General features: G+C 35.7%; 1 protein-coding gene across 1 annotated transcript; it reads right to left on the bottom strand.

The window, feature by feature from the left end:
• Nucleotides 1-125: 125 nt before the first annotated feature.
• LOC127175237 (cytochrome c oxidase assembly protein COX15 homolog) lies at nucleotides 126-13426 on the bottom strand. Its single transcript, XM_051126187.1, has 9 exons — nucleotides 13222-13426; nucleotides 11670-11851; nucleotides 8735-8857; nucleotides 8408-8594; nucleotides 5181-5348; nucleotides 5011-5092; nucleotides 4193-4347; nucleotides 4004-4117; nucleotides 126-513 (listed from the first exon to the last, which is right to left on the bottom strand). The coding sequence occupies exons 1-9, from the start codon at nucleotides 13291-13293 to the stop codon at nucleotides 382-384; spliced, it is 1215 nt and encodes a 404-aa protein (XP_050982144.1). The 5' UTR covers nucleotides 13294-13426; the 3' UTR covers nucleotides 126-381.
• Between the last annotated feature and the right edge of the window lie 1661 nt (nucleotides 13427-15087).

Here is a 15087-nt window from a genome sequence, read left to right as displayed (position 1 = left end):
AAAAGTACAATTCTTGCATTTCAGTCTGCTTATCAGTAGTTTCTGCAAGCCATAATAGACATTATATATGAAAATCACATACTTAGTAAACTGTGCATGAATGTCCTCATAAAATCAACAGAAAACACAGATGATCATTTTATTGATTTGAAATAAGCAGTCATACAGTAAAAACAATTTTCTTCATAAATGAAACATACACAAACAGACTTAAAAAAAATTAAACGGTTCAATGTACTTCAGAATTACACCTTTTGCTCAGTCTATAAGCACTTTATATAAACCCACACATTTATTAAAAAAAAAAATAGATGAAGCTCAGGTGTTTGAAGCATAATTTATTAAAATATAACTTTTTATAGCATGAACTTTGAATAGACTTTATTTGACCACTTTTCGCAGCTCAGCCAAGACCCAGATGGCGAAGGTGAGCAGTGCCACAGATCCGGACTGATGTGTGGCTGCCAGCGGAGTGGGAACATAGAGCAGCAGGGTGCTAATGCCCAAAACCACCTGAGAATTTCATCAGAAAAAAAAAACACATTATATTAGCACCATTATATATGAAGGTCAATATCACAGCTTTTAACATTTAAACTTTAATCAAACAATTACATATTTAAAAATGAATACACTTCGGTCCAGAAAGTTATTGCTAATATTGTGTTTAAGAAGATCTTGTTTATGTTAAAGTGAATTATTACAGCAAATAGTTAATTGCTTTGTTAATATTAATAATAATAATAATAATAATAATAATAATAGTTATTATTGCAAAAATACCTAAATCTGGTGAATTTCAAAGGTAGTTTAAGTTTAAATTTATATTTAAAAAGTGTACTGTGTACCAATGTTTTTTTTTTTTCTTTTAAAAGGAAACTATTGTTTTAGTTCATAATTTCTCATAATGTAACACCCTTTATTACATTATGACATTATAAACATTTGATTACATCAATAATGTAATAATTATTACATTATGCAGTTAATTATGAGTAGCTACATATGCATATGATCAATTAGTTTGGGGGAACTGAATGATTTAGCAATAAAGCCTGTGCAACTGTGGTGTTATTGGTAAAAAGATGAATTTATATATTATAGTGCCACATTGTGGCCAATTCTCAGAAAAGTTAGTACCTAGCCTCGCTTTGACATTATAGTGCATTTCAGACAATGTACTGAAATCAACACATTGTCAAAAGTACTCAGTCAGGCGTATAACTCAGTCAGCTGAAGCACACTTTGGCAGCGATTCCAGCCTCAAGTGTTTTTGGGTATGATGCCACCAGCTTTGTAGTTCTGGATTTTGGGATTTCTGTCATTTTCCTCTGCAAATCCTCTCAATCTGTGTCAGTTTGGATAGGGACTGTTGGTGGACAGCCGCTCTCAGATCTCTCTAAAGATGTTTGATTGGCTTCAAGCCTGGATTCTGGCTGGGATTCTCAAGAATTGTCACCCTTGTGTTGTCTAGGCGGTGCTGATTGTCCTGTTTGCAGATAAACCTTTTTTCCAATCTGAGGTCTTGACATTAAGAATATCTATATTTTGATTTGTTGAGCTTTCCTATTAGTCCTCCAGTTCCTGCCACTACAAAACACCCCTTCATCTCCACACATGATCTCTGTATCTCAACCAGTTTGACCATCAGGTTCTTACCTCCCCTCTCTTTCTATCCTTCACTCTTAAAAATGAAGATGCTTTAAAATGTTCTTCACAGCGACGCCACAGAAGAACCATTTTTGGTTCCACAAAGAACCATTCAGTCAAAGAATCTTTTCTTTCTTACCTTTTTATAATCTCAAGAACCTTTTTTCGCCAAAAAGAACCTCTTGTGAAACAGAAAGGTTCTTCAGATGTTAAAGGTTCTTTACAGAACAATTTAAACAAAAAGGTTCTTCTATGGCATCGTGAAGCACAGTTATTTTTAAGAGTGTTACTGCTCAGTTCGGCCAGTCGACCATCTTTATGAAGAGTTCTGGTTGTTTCAAAAATGTTCTATTGGGAATTATTATGGATGCCACTGTGCTCTTCAATAGTTTCAATGAGACAGATGTTTTTGTAGCTTTTCCCCCGTTTCAAAATAATGCTGTCTCTGAACTCCGCAGGCAGTACCTCTGACCTCATGGTTTCTGAATATGGTTGATTTATTATATTGACAGGTGTGTGCCTTTCCAAATCACCTCAAAACAAATTTGCCACACATGGACTCATTCAGTGTGTACAAACATCTCAGAGATGATACAGAGAATTGGGATGCATGTGAGCTAAATTTGAAGTATCATAGCAAAGGATCTGAATACTTATACAAATGTTTGTCAGTGTTATGTCAATGTCAAGGACATTACTGGCTGTTGAAATCTGACTGTCTGCGGGTGTCCATATTTGAATGATACATAGCACAGAAGGACCACAGAAGATGCATGTCTGTTTCAACTTAATTATTCATTTGGTAGCAGAGTAATGACATTTTTTGTGTAGATGCTGCTTTCAGTAGCTATAGGTAAACTAGTTAAAAAAAAAAAAAAAAAAAAAACAACTGACCATTTCATTGTTTTTTAAAAAATTCAAACTAGCAGATTAAAAAAAAAAAAAACAGAAATGCAAAGAAATGAAATCAGAGATATATGTTTTGAGAGCTGGACTTTTATGAACCAGAATTCGCAACTAAAATGCAACTGACCACATTATTGTGCAACCTGCAGGTTTGTAGGCATAGCGAGGGCCATTTCTGATCATCCCACCAATTTAGCAACATTGCAATTTACAGTCTCTAATTGCAACATAATAATATTAAACTCTATAATAATAATAAATATAATAATAATAATAATAATATCAATAAATATCTGATTAAACACAACAGGGCTCGATTACAAGGTTAATAATCATTTTTAGAAAAGGAAGAAGAAAATCACACTGCAAAAAGAGCTTATCTTACTTAGTATTTTTGTCTTGTTTCTAGTCAAAATATCTAAAAAAAAAAAAAAAAAAAAAAACTTAAAATGACGTAAGATATTTAGTCTTGTTTCTAGGGGAAAAAATCTAAATGAAGTGAATTTTGCCTAAAACACATGAAATTATCTGCTAGTGGGGTAAGTAAAATACAAATAAAACAAGATTACTTTTCTTACCCCACTGGCAGATAATTCTACTTATTTTAAGCAAAATGCACTTAATTTAGTTTCTTCCCCAGCATACAAGACTAAATATCTTTCATCATTTTGTTTCTTAGGGCCCTATGAAATCCGTTTCATTTTTTCCCAAACTTGAAAATTTTTCTTAACTCCTTTTTAATGGTTAAATTAAATTGTATTAATCAAAGAGCATGTCTAATTAATTGAAATCATGAAACTAATACAATTTCACATCAATTTAATAAAGGTTTAACACAAATGACATGTTTAGGGCCCTAAGAAATGTTTTATTTTTTCTCACCATATGTTTTTATTTTTATCAAATGCTGTGTTTTAGCATGACTAATTATTTGAATGCATACTTCATTTATTCAAATTTATTCTTAAAATAACCTTATAAAAGTTTTTTTTTTTTTTACCCTCAGAAATTCTGTGTTGCGTATTTAAAATGTTCTGGTTATCAAATGAAAGCATAAAACATTAATTTCATTTATCTTTTAATTATTAAGCAAACTTTTTTTTTTGGTAAACAAAGGGGAATTTACTATTAAAATTGAAACATGAAAGAAATGCTGTGTGATTATACCCTAAAAATAATGTTTGTTTCATTTTAGTAGTAGTAGCAACAGTAGTAATATATTTCTGGCACAATGTCTTCAAGTTAAAATGCACTATTATTTCGACGGGTTGCCGTGTGTATATGACATAACGCTAGTTTTCATAAATGGAACGGTCAAATGCTCATGAAATGAAGAAAAAAAGACAAAAATACTAAGTACGATAAGCCTTTTTTGCAGTGCAGTATGAATACAGCAGGACTGGACCCCTAATAAGTGCTGTATGTGGTGCAGTTTTAAGCTCTTTACTTGTGTATAGGCCATGGCTGTGAGACAGCCAATTGCGATCTTCGCCCGTCTGGGTAGGTGGACTCGTCTGGAGAAGAGGCAGAGTCCTGTGATGGCTGTCAGTGAGGCGATGCCCTGCACAAACATGAAACATGTCAGCTAATCCACATCCGCTAGAGCGCTGACACATTTCAGCTGACAGGCGCTTACCAGAATACGATGGTCAAACTGAACCGTGGTGGGATTTTCGAACACGTTCTTGATGGTTGGGGAAAAAGCCAGAAGATCATCAGGGATCCAGCGCTCGCCCATCTTTGGGAAGGAGTTATAAACCAAACCCGCATCCAGTCCAGCAACAAAGGCACCTGTGACAGAAAAAAGCACTTCATCATTATAACGATCTACACACCATCAAATTTGACTGAACAGCCACATAAACAAATATGTTCCTCCTGATGAATTGAGAGTTACAGATTAAAGTTCCAAGTGATGTACTACTGACAGCATTTCCTTAAAGTAAACAGTTCATTATGGATACTAGCTTTCACAGATCTTATTCATTATTAATTATGTCATGGTGTACTGGTATCATGTCATCTTGCTTTTGCTCTTGTTATTTATATAACACAGTTTAATTACTATTATGACCACAATATTTAATATTTGTCACAAAAACAAAACATTTGAACTATAGATTTAATCATTAGAAACACTATGTATTTCATTATGTCCAGTCTGTGCCTGTTTTTTAAGCACACATTTTACATAAAACACAGTGTAAATAAAATTGCTGATTTGCATAATAACGGTTTGTATACAATATGTGCTTTTAATAATTTTTTGTATATTGTAAGAAGTGTTGTTTGCTAATTGCTGTGATCATTTCATGCGAGTGACAGGAGGCTGGAGCAGATGGATTGAAACACTTCTCTTTATTAGACAACTCCACTGCCCTGTGCATATGGTTGTAAAAGAATCATTTATAACAAACATTGCAACACACAAGTCAGTCATGCATTTGCTCATACCTGAGAGAGCCGTGAGGAAGACCAGACCGCCTGTACCCTTGGCAAACCTCCTTAACTGCAGCAGATTCCTGCTGTCAGGAATCTACAGAGGAGCAGAGACAGCAGTATGATCTGTAATGCATCCAAACCTCCTGAAACAGGCAGTGGGTAGAGCTGAAATCACAGCTTACCTTGTTGGCAGGCAGCATGAGCGTGAGTCCCATCCAGAGACTGGAGCAGTACAGCAGCAGAGCTGAGCCCAGATGAGCCGCCAGCCTGTACTGACTGACGCGGGGAATGTCGTACGATTCGGTTTTCTCCTCCAGACCGCTCTTCACCATATACCATCCCAGCAGACCCTGAACATGTGCATTCGTTATTACATTATGATCTTTATTACACAACACAGTCTGAACGGATTAAAACTAATGACAGTACACGTCTATTACAATTTTTCACACTGAGCAGCTCAGCTGCTTATTAGTCCACCACCATTAAATTTGCTGTTAAATTCTTGCTGTTTTATATTTTAAGGTGCTCAAACTAAAAGGACAAGAAATGGCTTTATTTACATTTCTATTTTTACTTTTTTAATTGATGATTTCTGAAGGATCATGTGACACTGAAGACTGGAGTAATGGTGCTGAAAATTCAGCTTTGATCACAGCAATCAATTACAGTTCACTATACAGTCAAACCAAAATTTATTCAGACACCTTCAATGTTTCTCACATTAGCACAGTTTATTCGCTATAGTTTATACATTCATCTTGATAATACCATCCTTCTGTTAGACTGTCTCACAGATGAATTAGGTTGAACAGCTGTCAGCAGTCAGCTCGTAAATTTAAAGGAGAAGTCCACTTCCAGAACAAAAATTTACATCTTATGTGCTCACCCCCTTGTCATCCAAGATGTTCATGTCTTTCTTTCTTCAGTCGTGAAGAAATTATGTTTTTTAAGGAAAACATTTCAGCATTTGTCTCCATATAATGGACTGATATGGTGCCCCGATTTTGAACTTCCAAAATACAGTTTAAACGCAGCTTCAAACGATCACAAAAGCGGTTGTAAACGATCCCAGCCGAGGAAGAAGGGTCTTATCTAGCGAAACGATCGGTTATTTTCATTTTTTAAAAAAACACAATTTAAATTTTAATGCCAAACGCTCATCTTGTCTTTCTCTCGCTGAACTCTGTGTATTCTGGTTCAGGACAGTTAGGGTATGTCGAGAAACTCCAATCGTATTTTCTCCCTCAACTTCAAAAATCATTTCAAAATCATCCTACATCGCTGCAGAAGTACAGACACAGTCTTTATAAAGTGAACATTTTTCGACATAAACTAACTGTCATGAACCGGAACAAAAACAGTTAAGGCAGAGTAAGACAAGATGAGTGTTTGACATTAAAAAGTACGTAAATTGTATTATTTTTATGAAAATAACCAATAGTTTCGCTAGATAAGACCCTTCTTCCTCCGCTGGGATCGTTTGAAGCCACATCATTTTGGAATCGAGGCGCCTTATATGGAGAATTATATGGAGTCCATTATATGGAGAAAAATGCTGAAATGTTTTCCTCAAAAAACATAATTTCTTTACAACTGAAGAAAGAAAGACATGAAGACCTTGGATGACAAGGGGGTGAGTACATTATATGTGAATTTTTGTTCTGGAAGTGGACTTCTCCTTTAAGTACACAATTAGATAATACCAACTCAGGTCAACCGATTACCAAGCAATGCTTAATTTTATTCAGTTTGTCATGTAAAAAAGGTTGCATTAGCAATTAAAAAAAAAAACAAACACTTAAGCTAAACATGGTCAGGCGAAAGTGTCAAAATAATTTTTTATCAGTTTTACTGGTAACTCTAATTTTTGGGGTATAATATGTGACAGTTTACTTTATTTTCCTACTATAGTGAACAATAGTGTCCTGCACCCACTAGTAAAAAAATAAAATAAAAAAATAATAACAAATTATATCTGCTGTCGGAATAATTTTTGGTTTAACTGTATATTCACATAGAATTATTGCAGTTTCTACTGTATTTTTGATCTTCCTTAGAGGACAGAAAATACCTTTTAAAAAAAAAAAAAAAAAAAACAAATTTGTAATTATTCCAGACTTTTGATCCATTTAGTGTTGTTGTTTTTTGGGTTTTTTTTGTAGCTGTTTTGCTTTAAAATGATTAGTCTGAAGCAGAGGACACGTTAACTGAAAATTGTCCGTCATTGACAGAATTTTTTTTTATCAGTGACGGAAAAATCTGAAGGCTGTCCGTCCATTTTGACAGATTACACTGACGGTGATCTATTGCAAATTGTAGCTGTAATTCCCACTCCTGTCCAGTTGGTGGGAAGTGCGCCCCAGTGTGGCAGCATAGCACAGGATACAGAACAAATATGAAACTGTCACAAATGTTTTGCTATGTGTTTGATTACACACAGACGACTAGCTTACCCACTTTAACTACGGCGATTTACCACACCACATTAAAGAGCGCCAAAACGGTATTTATTGCTTGATTTTCCTAATAAAATGGACAGAATTTGAAATCTGAGACTATGTTTTACATCAAAGCAGAGTTCAGCGTATTGCAATTATTGAATAGGAGGCAGACTATGTACTGTTCATTCATCAACAAAACAGCACAGACCAAAACATCATTTGGGATTTAAGAATCGATATTGGTTCATTATAATGAGAATCTATTAAAATCTAGACATCGATTTTTACCTAGCCCTAGCGAATTTTGTTGTTTTTAAACACTGCACTGTGGTTCTGTAGCTTCATGATTAAAATTTAAAATGTGCACAAAACTAAAAGCAATTAAATGTGTTATTATAATTAAACTATGATAAACAGAATGACAGGTAATAATAGATTATGACAGAATTTTTACGACCCTGTCCGTCAAAATGATGGACAATGTCAAAATCTAGCGCAATCTCTGGTCTGAAGTCACCATTAGCATGATTATGGATAAATTCATTTTCTTGTAATTATTTAAATGCATCTAACTACCAAATGCAGACTGAAGAGCTTTTTAGGTATTTTTTTAGTTTTCCACCTAGTGATTTCCCAGTGCATCACTACAGACAATAATTTACACCTGACAAACTGTAATAGACATTAAACTCAAAATACCCAGTCCTGTGTTAAAAAGGAGATTTTTAAAATTGTATTCATTACATCATCATAGACTGGTTATGATCATATAATACTTATATGGTCAGACGAACACTGCCCTTATGGTTTTAATCCAGAACTGCATCCAAATCAACTAGCAAATGATGAACGGGCCAAAGCCAAGCATTTATCCAACAGGGGCAGTACTTGACTAACCAAACTACCACGGGTGTGTGTGTTTGATATGTGTGGAGATGAGATTCCATTGTATGATGACTGGTTACCTGGAAGACGACAAAGCCACACAGGCCCAAAACACGAGTCTTCAAGGAGCGGTTGAAGTATCCTCTCTTCCAGAAATAAACCGTAGGAAGAATGTAAGCTAACCCAACCAGCCGGCCCCACATGCGGTGACCCCACTCCATGTAGAAGATGAACTTAAACTCTGTCAGAGTCATGTCATGATTCATGCTGTGAGAAACAGGGCATCATTTTGTAAATGCAAGTCTCGTGTAATCAAACACACCAGTACTGTAGTACGTCGTAATTGCACAGTATCAGATGTGACACCTGTACGTCAACTCACATGAGAAGAAGAGAAATATACTCACATTTTGAACTCTGGGAACTGTTTGTACTTGGAGAACTCCTGTTCCCACTCCGCCTCAGTCCGCGGCGGCTTCATCTCTTTCACTAAATGCCAGTCGACCATAGACAAACCGGACTCTGTCAATCTAAGACACGCAGCCATCGGTTAGTGAGTGTAAGTCTGTCCAGACAGCAGAAGGTCAGAAACATATTTCAGGCACATAACAAGTGTTCCTGTTGGACGGACAGAAACAGATACTCAAGGGGGCAATAGAGCTACCATCAAATGTCTGTGCCATTACACCAAAGGTGTTATTAGTCATGACAGCTTGACTGGCTTTTGATTCACTTCAGACTGTGACTCACAACACTGTGTTGCATCAGAGGGTTTTTGCTCACAAATACTTAGCATAGTTTGAGAGTAAAACCAACATAACATTATTGCTTCAGGTGACAGGTGAGCTATGGGCACTTTCACATTTTCAGTGTTCTCAGAAGCAGAATCTGTCATAGTTTGATTAATTTCTATAGTACTGAACGAAAACTACAACACATATAATTTTTGCATTCCCATGAGCTCCAGTATCAAAAGAAAAATCCATAGTAGCATTTCTATGACCGCACAAAAGAGGAAAACATATTAAGAGATTATGTTGGACATAAAAGAGAAAGATGTCAAATTTGGCATTACTGCAGCAGCCTTTTTATTAGAAACACTGACACAGCGGCGTTAACTCGATTACTGTAATTTAAGAAAACAGTAGTAAAGTAAATACACTAAAAAAAATAAATAAATTAAAAAAAAATTGGATTTACAATATTTATAACTGTGGTTTAATGAGAAATAAATTATGTTAAACTAGCATCAAATGCACTGTGTCCACTTATGGCCACATTTGAGTAATTATGGTTATCCTAAAGAAAGAGCAAACACTAAACATACGTGTTCATATGCACCATACATATTGGTTCAAGTGATTTTTTATTTATTAGATAGCAGCTTCATTTTAAGGGTTTAAAGGTCAAACAATTAAAACCAACATTAAATTATTGGTCTCAGCCCTGCAATTCCATATGGGTGCATGCCTAATAAAAAAATGCTTAAAGGAGAACTCCAGTACTTCCAGAACTTCCAGAACAACAATTTACAAATAATTTACTCAACCCCTTGTCATCCAAGATGCTCATGTCTTTCTGTCTTCAATCGTAAAGAAATTATGTTTTTTGAGGAACACATTTCAGGATTTTTCTCCATATAATGGACTTCATTGGTGCCCCGATTTTGAACTTCCAAAATGTAGTTTAAATGCAGCTTCAAAAGGCTGTAAACGATCCCAGCCGAGGAAGAAGGGTCTTATCTAGCGAAACGATCTGTCATTTTTTTCGAAAAATAAAAATTTGTATACTTTTTAAGCACAAAAGCTCTGGGATCTGGGATGCACGTCCACGATGCTACAAATTAGTGATGGGTCGTTCTTGAATTCGTTCAGTCGTTCATGCGCAACATCCTATTAGGTTCTGTACTGGAATTAGTTCACCTGTTTCGAGTCTTTGGGTTTTTTGAGTTGATTGTTCATCTTATGGGGCTGTCAGGTGATGAACGAATGACTCGAACCTGAAAACTTGTCAGATAAGAGGTGAGGTGAGCTAATCATAGACTAAAGACCCAGGTAAACAATGAATGAATCTTTTCTGTTTCTTACAGAATTACAGTTTTGTCTTATTTGTAGTGTGATCAACGTTTGTGTAAGCAGTAGATGTGTTGGGGAAGTAACAAGTAACATTTTAATTATATTTCGCTAAAATGAATGAAATGACTCTGAAAAAGATCCGTTCATTTCGCTGAATGAAACTCAAAGGTCCAAATCGGTAAAATGATCAGAACTTCTCTTCACTATTAAAAATCATGTGTAAGTTCATCGTCTGTGTACTGAGTATGGCAAAAAACTCCATCTTATTTTCTCCTACAACTTCAGAATCGTCCGACACCGTTGTACCTTTGTACTTTTGTAAACAGTGTTTGACTTACTTGCACTTTCTTAGTCTTTGCGCGTTCGCTTTGTAAACACTGGGTCTGTGGTTCCGCCTACATTACGCATGAACTTTTGACATGATTCAATAGTACGTAGCGCCGTGAACGTGCATCCCAGAGCCTGTGCTACATGAGCTTTAGTGCTTAAAAAGCTTTAAAAAAAAAAAAAACTATTTTCCAAAAAAAAAATGGCCAATCGTTTCGCTAGATAAGACCCTTCTTCGTCGGCTGGGATCGTTTAGAGCCTTTGAAGCCGCATTTAAACTACATTTTGGAAGCTCAAAATCGGGCACCAATGAAGTCCATTACATGGAGAAAAATCCTAAAATATTTCCTCAAACCCATAATTTCTTCACAACTGAAGACAGAAAGACATGAACATCTTGGATGACAAGGGGCTGAGTAAATTATTTGTGAACTGTTGTTCTGGAAGTGGACTTCTCCTTTAAGTTAGCCAAAAGTCAGTATTCAGAAAAGCCAGTCATCTACAGAGTTGCATTATTTTAAAAATATTAACAAAGCAGTTGGATGTTACATTAAGACTTGCTGTGCACTTGTTCTTCCCTAAATGAAGAACAAATGTAATCATTATACAAAGTCAAATTTAAAATAACTATTTTGGGTTTTATGGTGCAGATCTCGTAAGGACACGTCCAACCTCAGCATCAGGAAACGACAAGTGATCTCTATCATAATCAGCATTGTATAATCATTATCGGTGCAGTGCTAAAGCTCAGTAACAGTAACTGGCAGGTTTTCTGGTCTGGTTACATCAGGTAACTCTCACTAAAAAAGAAAGTTCTAGGCCAACCACTAGTCTACTAAACATTAAAGGACAACACACAATCACCGTTAGATTTTTGTCTAGTCATGTTTGACTTTGTGCAGGTGACTTTGTAAGGTATTAATGAACTTTTATTTTTTACCTGGTAACTCCTCCCAGCACCACGGCGCCCAGAACCAGTCCGCTGCAGCCCACCAGCCAGCGGCCCACGGCACGATTGGTCGCCGCGTTGGGGAGCGACACTGTCCTGACTGACGCATGTCCTCCTTCTGTGGTCACTGTGTTCTGTCCTCTCTTCAGCAGCCACTGTCTCAAAGGAGTTCGCTGTCAACATGTTCACAATAAAGACATATTTTAGTGATTAACTAACATTCAGTTCTTAATCTTAAATATTGAAGCATATTTTCTATTGGGTTTTTAAGCATCAAAAGTACAAGTAATGGATCAATGCTGGATCAATGGCTGCATTTATACTGTACAAAAAACAGCCTCCATAAACATCCCCGTATAGCACATTAATCCATTTTTATACACTGCCATTGTCTGGCCTGTTTATATGAATTTATTCTTATTGTTGTGCATAGTATTATCTTATGAATCATTAAGTGGGACCATTTAGGTGACCTCATATAGTTTTGTTGTTCTTGTTTAAAATAAATAAAATGAACGAATTACTAAAAATAAAAATCTCACTGACCCAAAAAGTACTGTACAGCATTACCTGTTTTAAAAACAATGTCAGCTTTGATTTGTACATTTGAAGTATTTTCCTAAAACAGCAATATAAATATAATTCAGCACATATTTGCAGCAATTTCATAACTGAAAAGGAGTGTAAGTTACAGTATAGTGTCACCTGTTGGGTGTTTGTCAGGGGGTTGTAGCAGTGCTCACAAAGAGATGCAATTGTGTGAATTCAGTTGTTATTTTCTCTCATGAACTATATGTAAACACCCTATGTGAAATAGCCAATTAATGGCCATAGTAAATATATACATTTTTGGATCAGTCTGTTTTTCTTTTAATTACTTCATTACCAACATATTGCAAATTCTAATTGCTTATGACCTCAGTTGTGAATATATGTTATGTGAAGAACTTAAGACATTTAAAGACACTAATAATAATAATAATAATAATAATAATAATAATAATAATAATAATAAATAACTACGTTTTAATGTTAAACATCTTGATTCTGCAAATATAAGCATTCATATTTTACATATTTTTTCAAACCTTCATCGAGCTCAAAAATGTAACAGTGACTTCTGAACAAGATATGATCTGTGTAAATTGTAATTATATTGAAAATTATTGCATAATTCCATAATTATTATAATTATGGAAATATGTTCATCTCATTCGCACGCAGTGTTTGGAGTTTTCAGACGGTCCAGTTCCGCATCACGTGCTCTGACAGCGACAGCGTGAGAACGTTCTCCGGTAATAATATGCACGCGCTGGAGGATCTGAGTATCTCATTCATTCAGGACGCTGAGGTCACGTTCTCTCCAAAAAAAAAGAAAATGCATTTGAAACTAGAGGACAGCCTATCTACAGCGACCGCACTTACACACTCCGTACACTTAATGCTACATACTAATAAAGCACATGTGCGTTACTGGAAAATTGTGATAGAACGTTATTCACACATTCACCACTGCTGTAATGATAATATTCATGTGTTGTACCTGTATCTGTTGTAAATTTCTGCCCGCGGTTTGACAGCGACACAAGGCAAGCCTGAGTACTGGCAGCACCATGATCTCGATCTCGCTGATAAACCTCTCTTCTTAGGAAATTATTATAAAATCTCTAGTCACGTAACCAACATACCGACTATCTCACTACCCATGCTCTTCTTCGGCTTCTCCTTCTTCTTCGTCTTCTTCTGGTTTTGTTGGCCGCTTCCTCCTCATGAGTGTCACCGCCACCTACTGTACGCTGTATATAAAGCACGAGAGATGATTGTACTGTACATGTACTGTCGGAGAATCATCATGTAATCTACAAGTGTTCCCTGCAGGGGGGAAAGTATCTGTCGAAACAGCATAAAACTAGTGGAAAAGAAATCATCCAAAGTATTCTTTTAACTGTTTATTTAATTGCATTTTATTTATTTGTGTCTGTATTTTTCAATGACAATATTTACATTTATAGGCTGTTTTCTCACATTTTATACAAATAATAATAATAATAATAATAATAATAGATTTATGGAGTGATTAAAAAAGAAATCAAAATACCCTCTGTAAAAACTAAAATGTCAAAAACATGAATTTTGAACCTGGCTTTATCTGAAATGTATGCAAATTAGTACATATTTAATTAGTTGCATATTTAAACATACCAACAAAATCTTTGGAATTCTTAAAGTAATCAATCAGCTGGAGAAGTGTGGTGATATCTGTTAGTATTTTTTTCTCTCCATCCTATTTGTCACGTATCCTTTTTGTCATCGTGTGTATGTTGTGATTCACCTTGTGCTCCCTGGACTCAGCCCTCTCGTTACCCGAGTCACGCCCTCCTTGTTTCGCCCTGATTGTTTCATTGTCATCACCTGTGTATGTACTGATTAGTTTGTGTATTTAAGTTCCACCTTGTGTTTAGTTCCCTGTCTGGTCTTTAAGTGTCTGTGGTTGTGTGTCCTGAATCCTGTGAATCCTGTGATTCTACGTTTCTCCAGAGTATTTGAAGTATTTACTTATTAAATGTGCTTGTGGAATTATCTCCTGTGTGTCGAGTGCACTTTTCTCCTTTGTTCCTGACGGCACAGCCGTGACACTATTCACCTGAGAAACAGCACATCCTCATGTGGATGAACAACAGGGTGGTGGTGTTTTATTCCAGCAGTCAAGGCCTGTTCACACCAACATAAATGCTAAGTGCAAAAATTCAATGCACCAGAAATTCTAAATAATTTCCAATCATGTCAAAAAAAAAAAAAAACAAAACTGTCCAACCAATAATATTTACTCCTTGTTCACATTCCCTGAACCAGTGCTGTTACATACAACTACATGTGTGTCCCAATTCACTTTTTTAGTGTAAATAAAATAATTATTGTGTTCACACCAAAAATCACATGCCCAGATGATGTACTTAATTGCTTAAAAAACAGCGTGGGATATTGGACACTTCATGCACTCAACAGTCACAGCTTTAATTATGTACTGGAGCGGGAGAGGATATCAGACTACAATGATGAGTGATAAAATAACCTTATATAATCCAACACTAGATGCTTTAGTACACAGTCTGTCATTTGGGACCCAGTTTACAGCTTGGTGGCGCTTACAGACTATTTTGCTAATCTTTTGGCTTTCACCTTTCTAAATTTGAATTATGTAGGAAAAGGAGTTGAGGGAAGAACTTGCTTATCTTTTTTGTTTTGTGGTTGTTAGCACCCCTATATTTTCCTTACAGATTAAATGTCTGTTCTGTTACTCGTACTCTGTGGTTTTTGTGCAGAGTCAGGAGAAGGAAAGTCTGGGAAGGCATGTAACAAAGAGGAGCGATAAGCTGAAATTATTTTTCACCATAGTCAACATGTCACA

The sequence above is a fragment of the Labeo rohita genome, chromosome 13, assembly GCF_022985175.1.
Source record: "Labeo rohita strain BAU-BD-2019 chromosome 13, IGBB_LRoh.1.0, whole genome shotgun sequence".
NCBI lineage: Eukaryota > Metazoa > Chordata > Actinopteri > Cypriniformes > Cyprinidae > Labeo > Labeo rohita.
This window is presented reverse-complemented; position numbering and strand designations above follow the sequence as displayed.

What these genes read in the sequence shown, in the direction of transcription:
- LOC127175237 (XM_051126187.1), bottom strand. Translation starts at nt 13,293, where the DNA reads ATGGTGCTGCCAGTACTCAGGCTTGCCTTGTGTCGCTGTCAAACCGCG. An exon ending in GAAATTTACAACAGATACAG is followed by an intron (nt 11,852 to 13,221) that starts GTACAACACATG and finishes ACATGTTGACAG; the next exon opens with CGAACTCCTTTGAGACAGTG. An exon ending in GTGCTGGGAGGAGTTACCAG is followed by an intron (nt 8,858 to 11,669) that starts GTAAAAAATAAA and finishes TGCGTGTCTTAG; the next exon opens with ATTGACAGAGTCCGGTTTGT.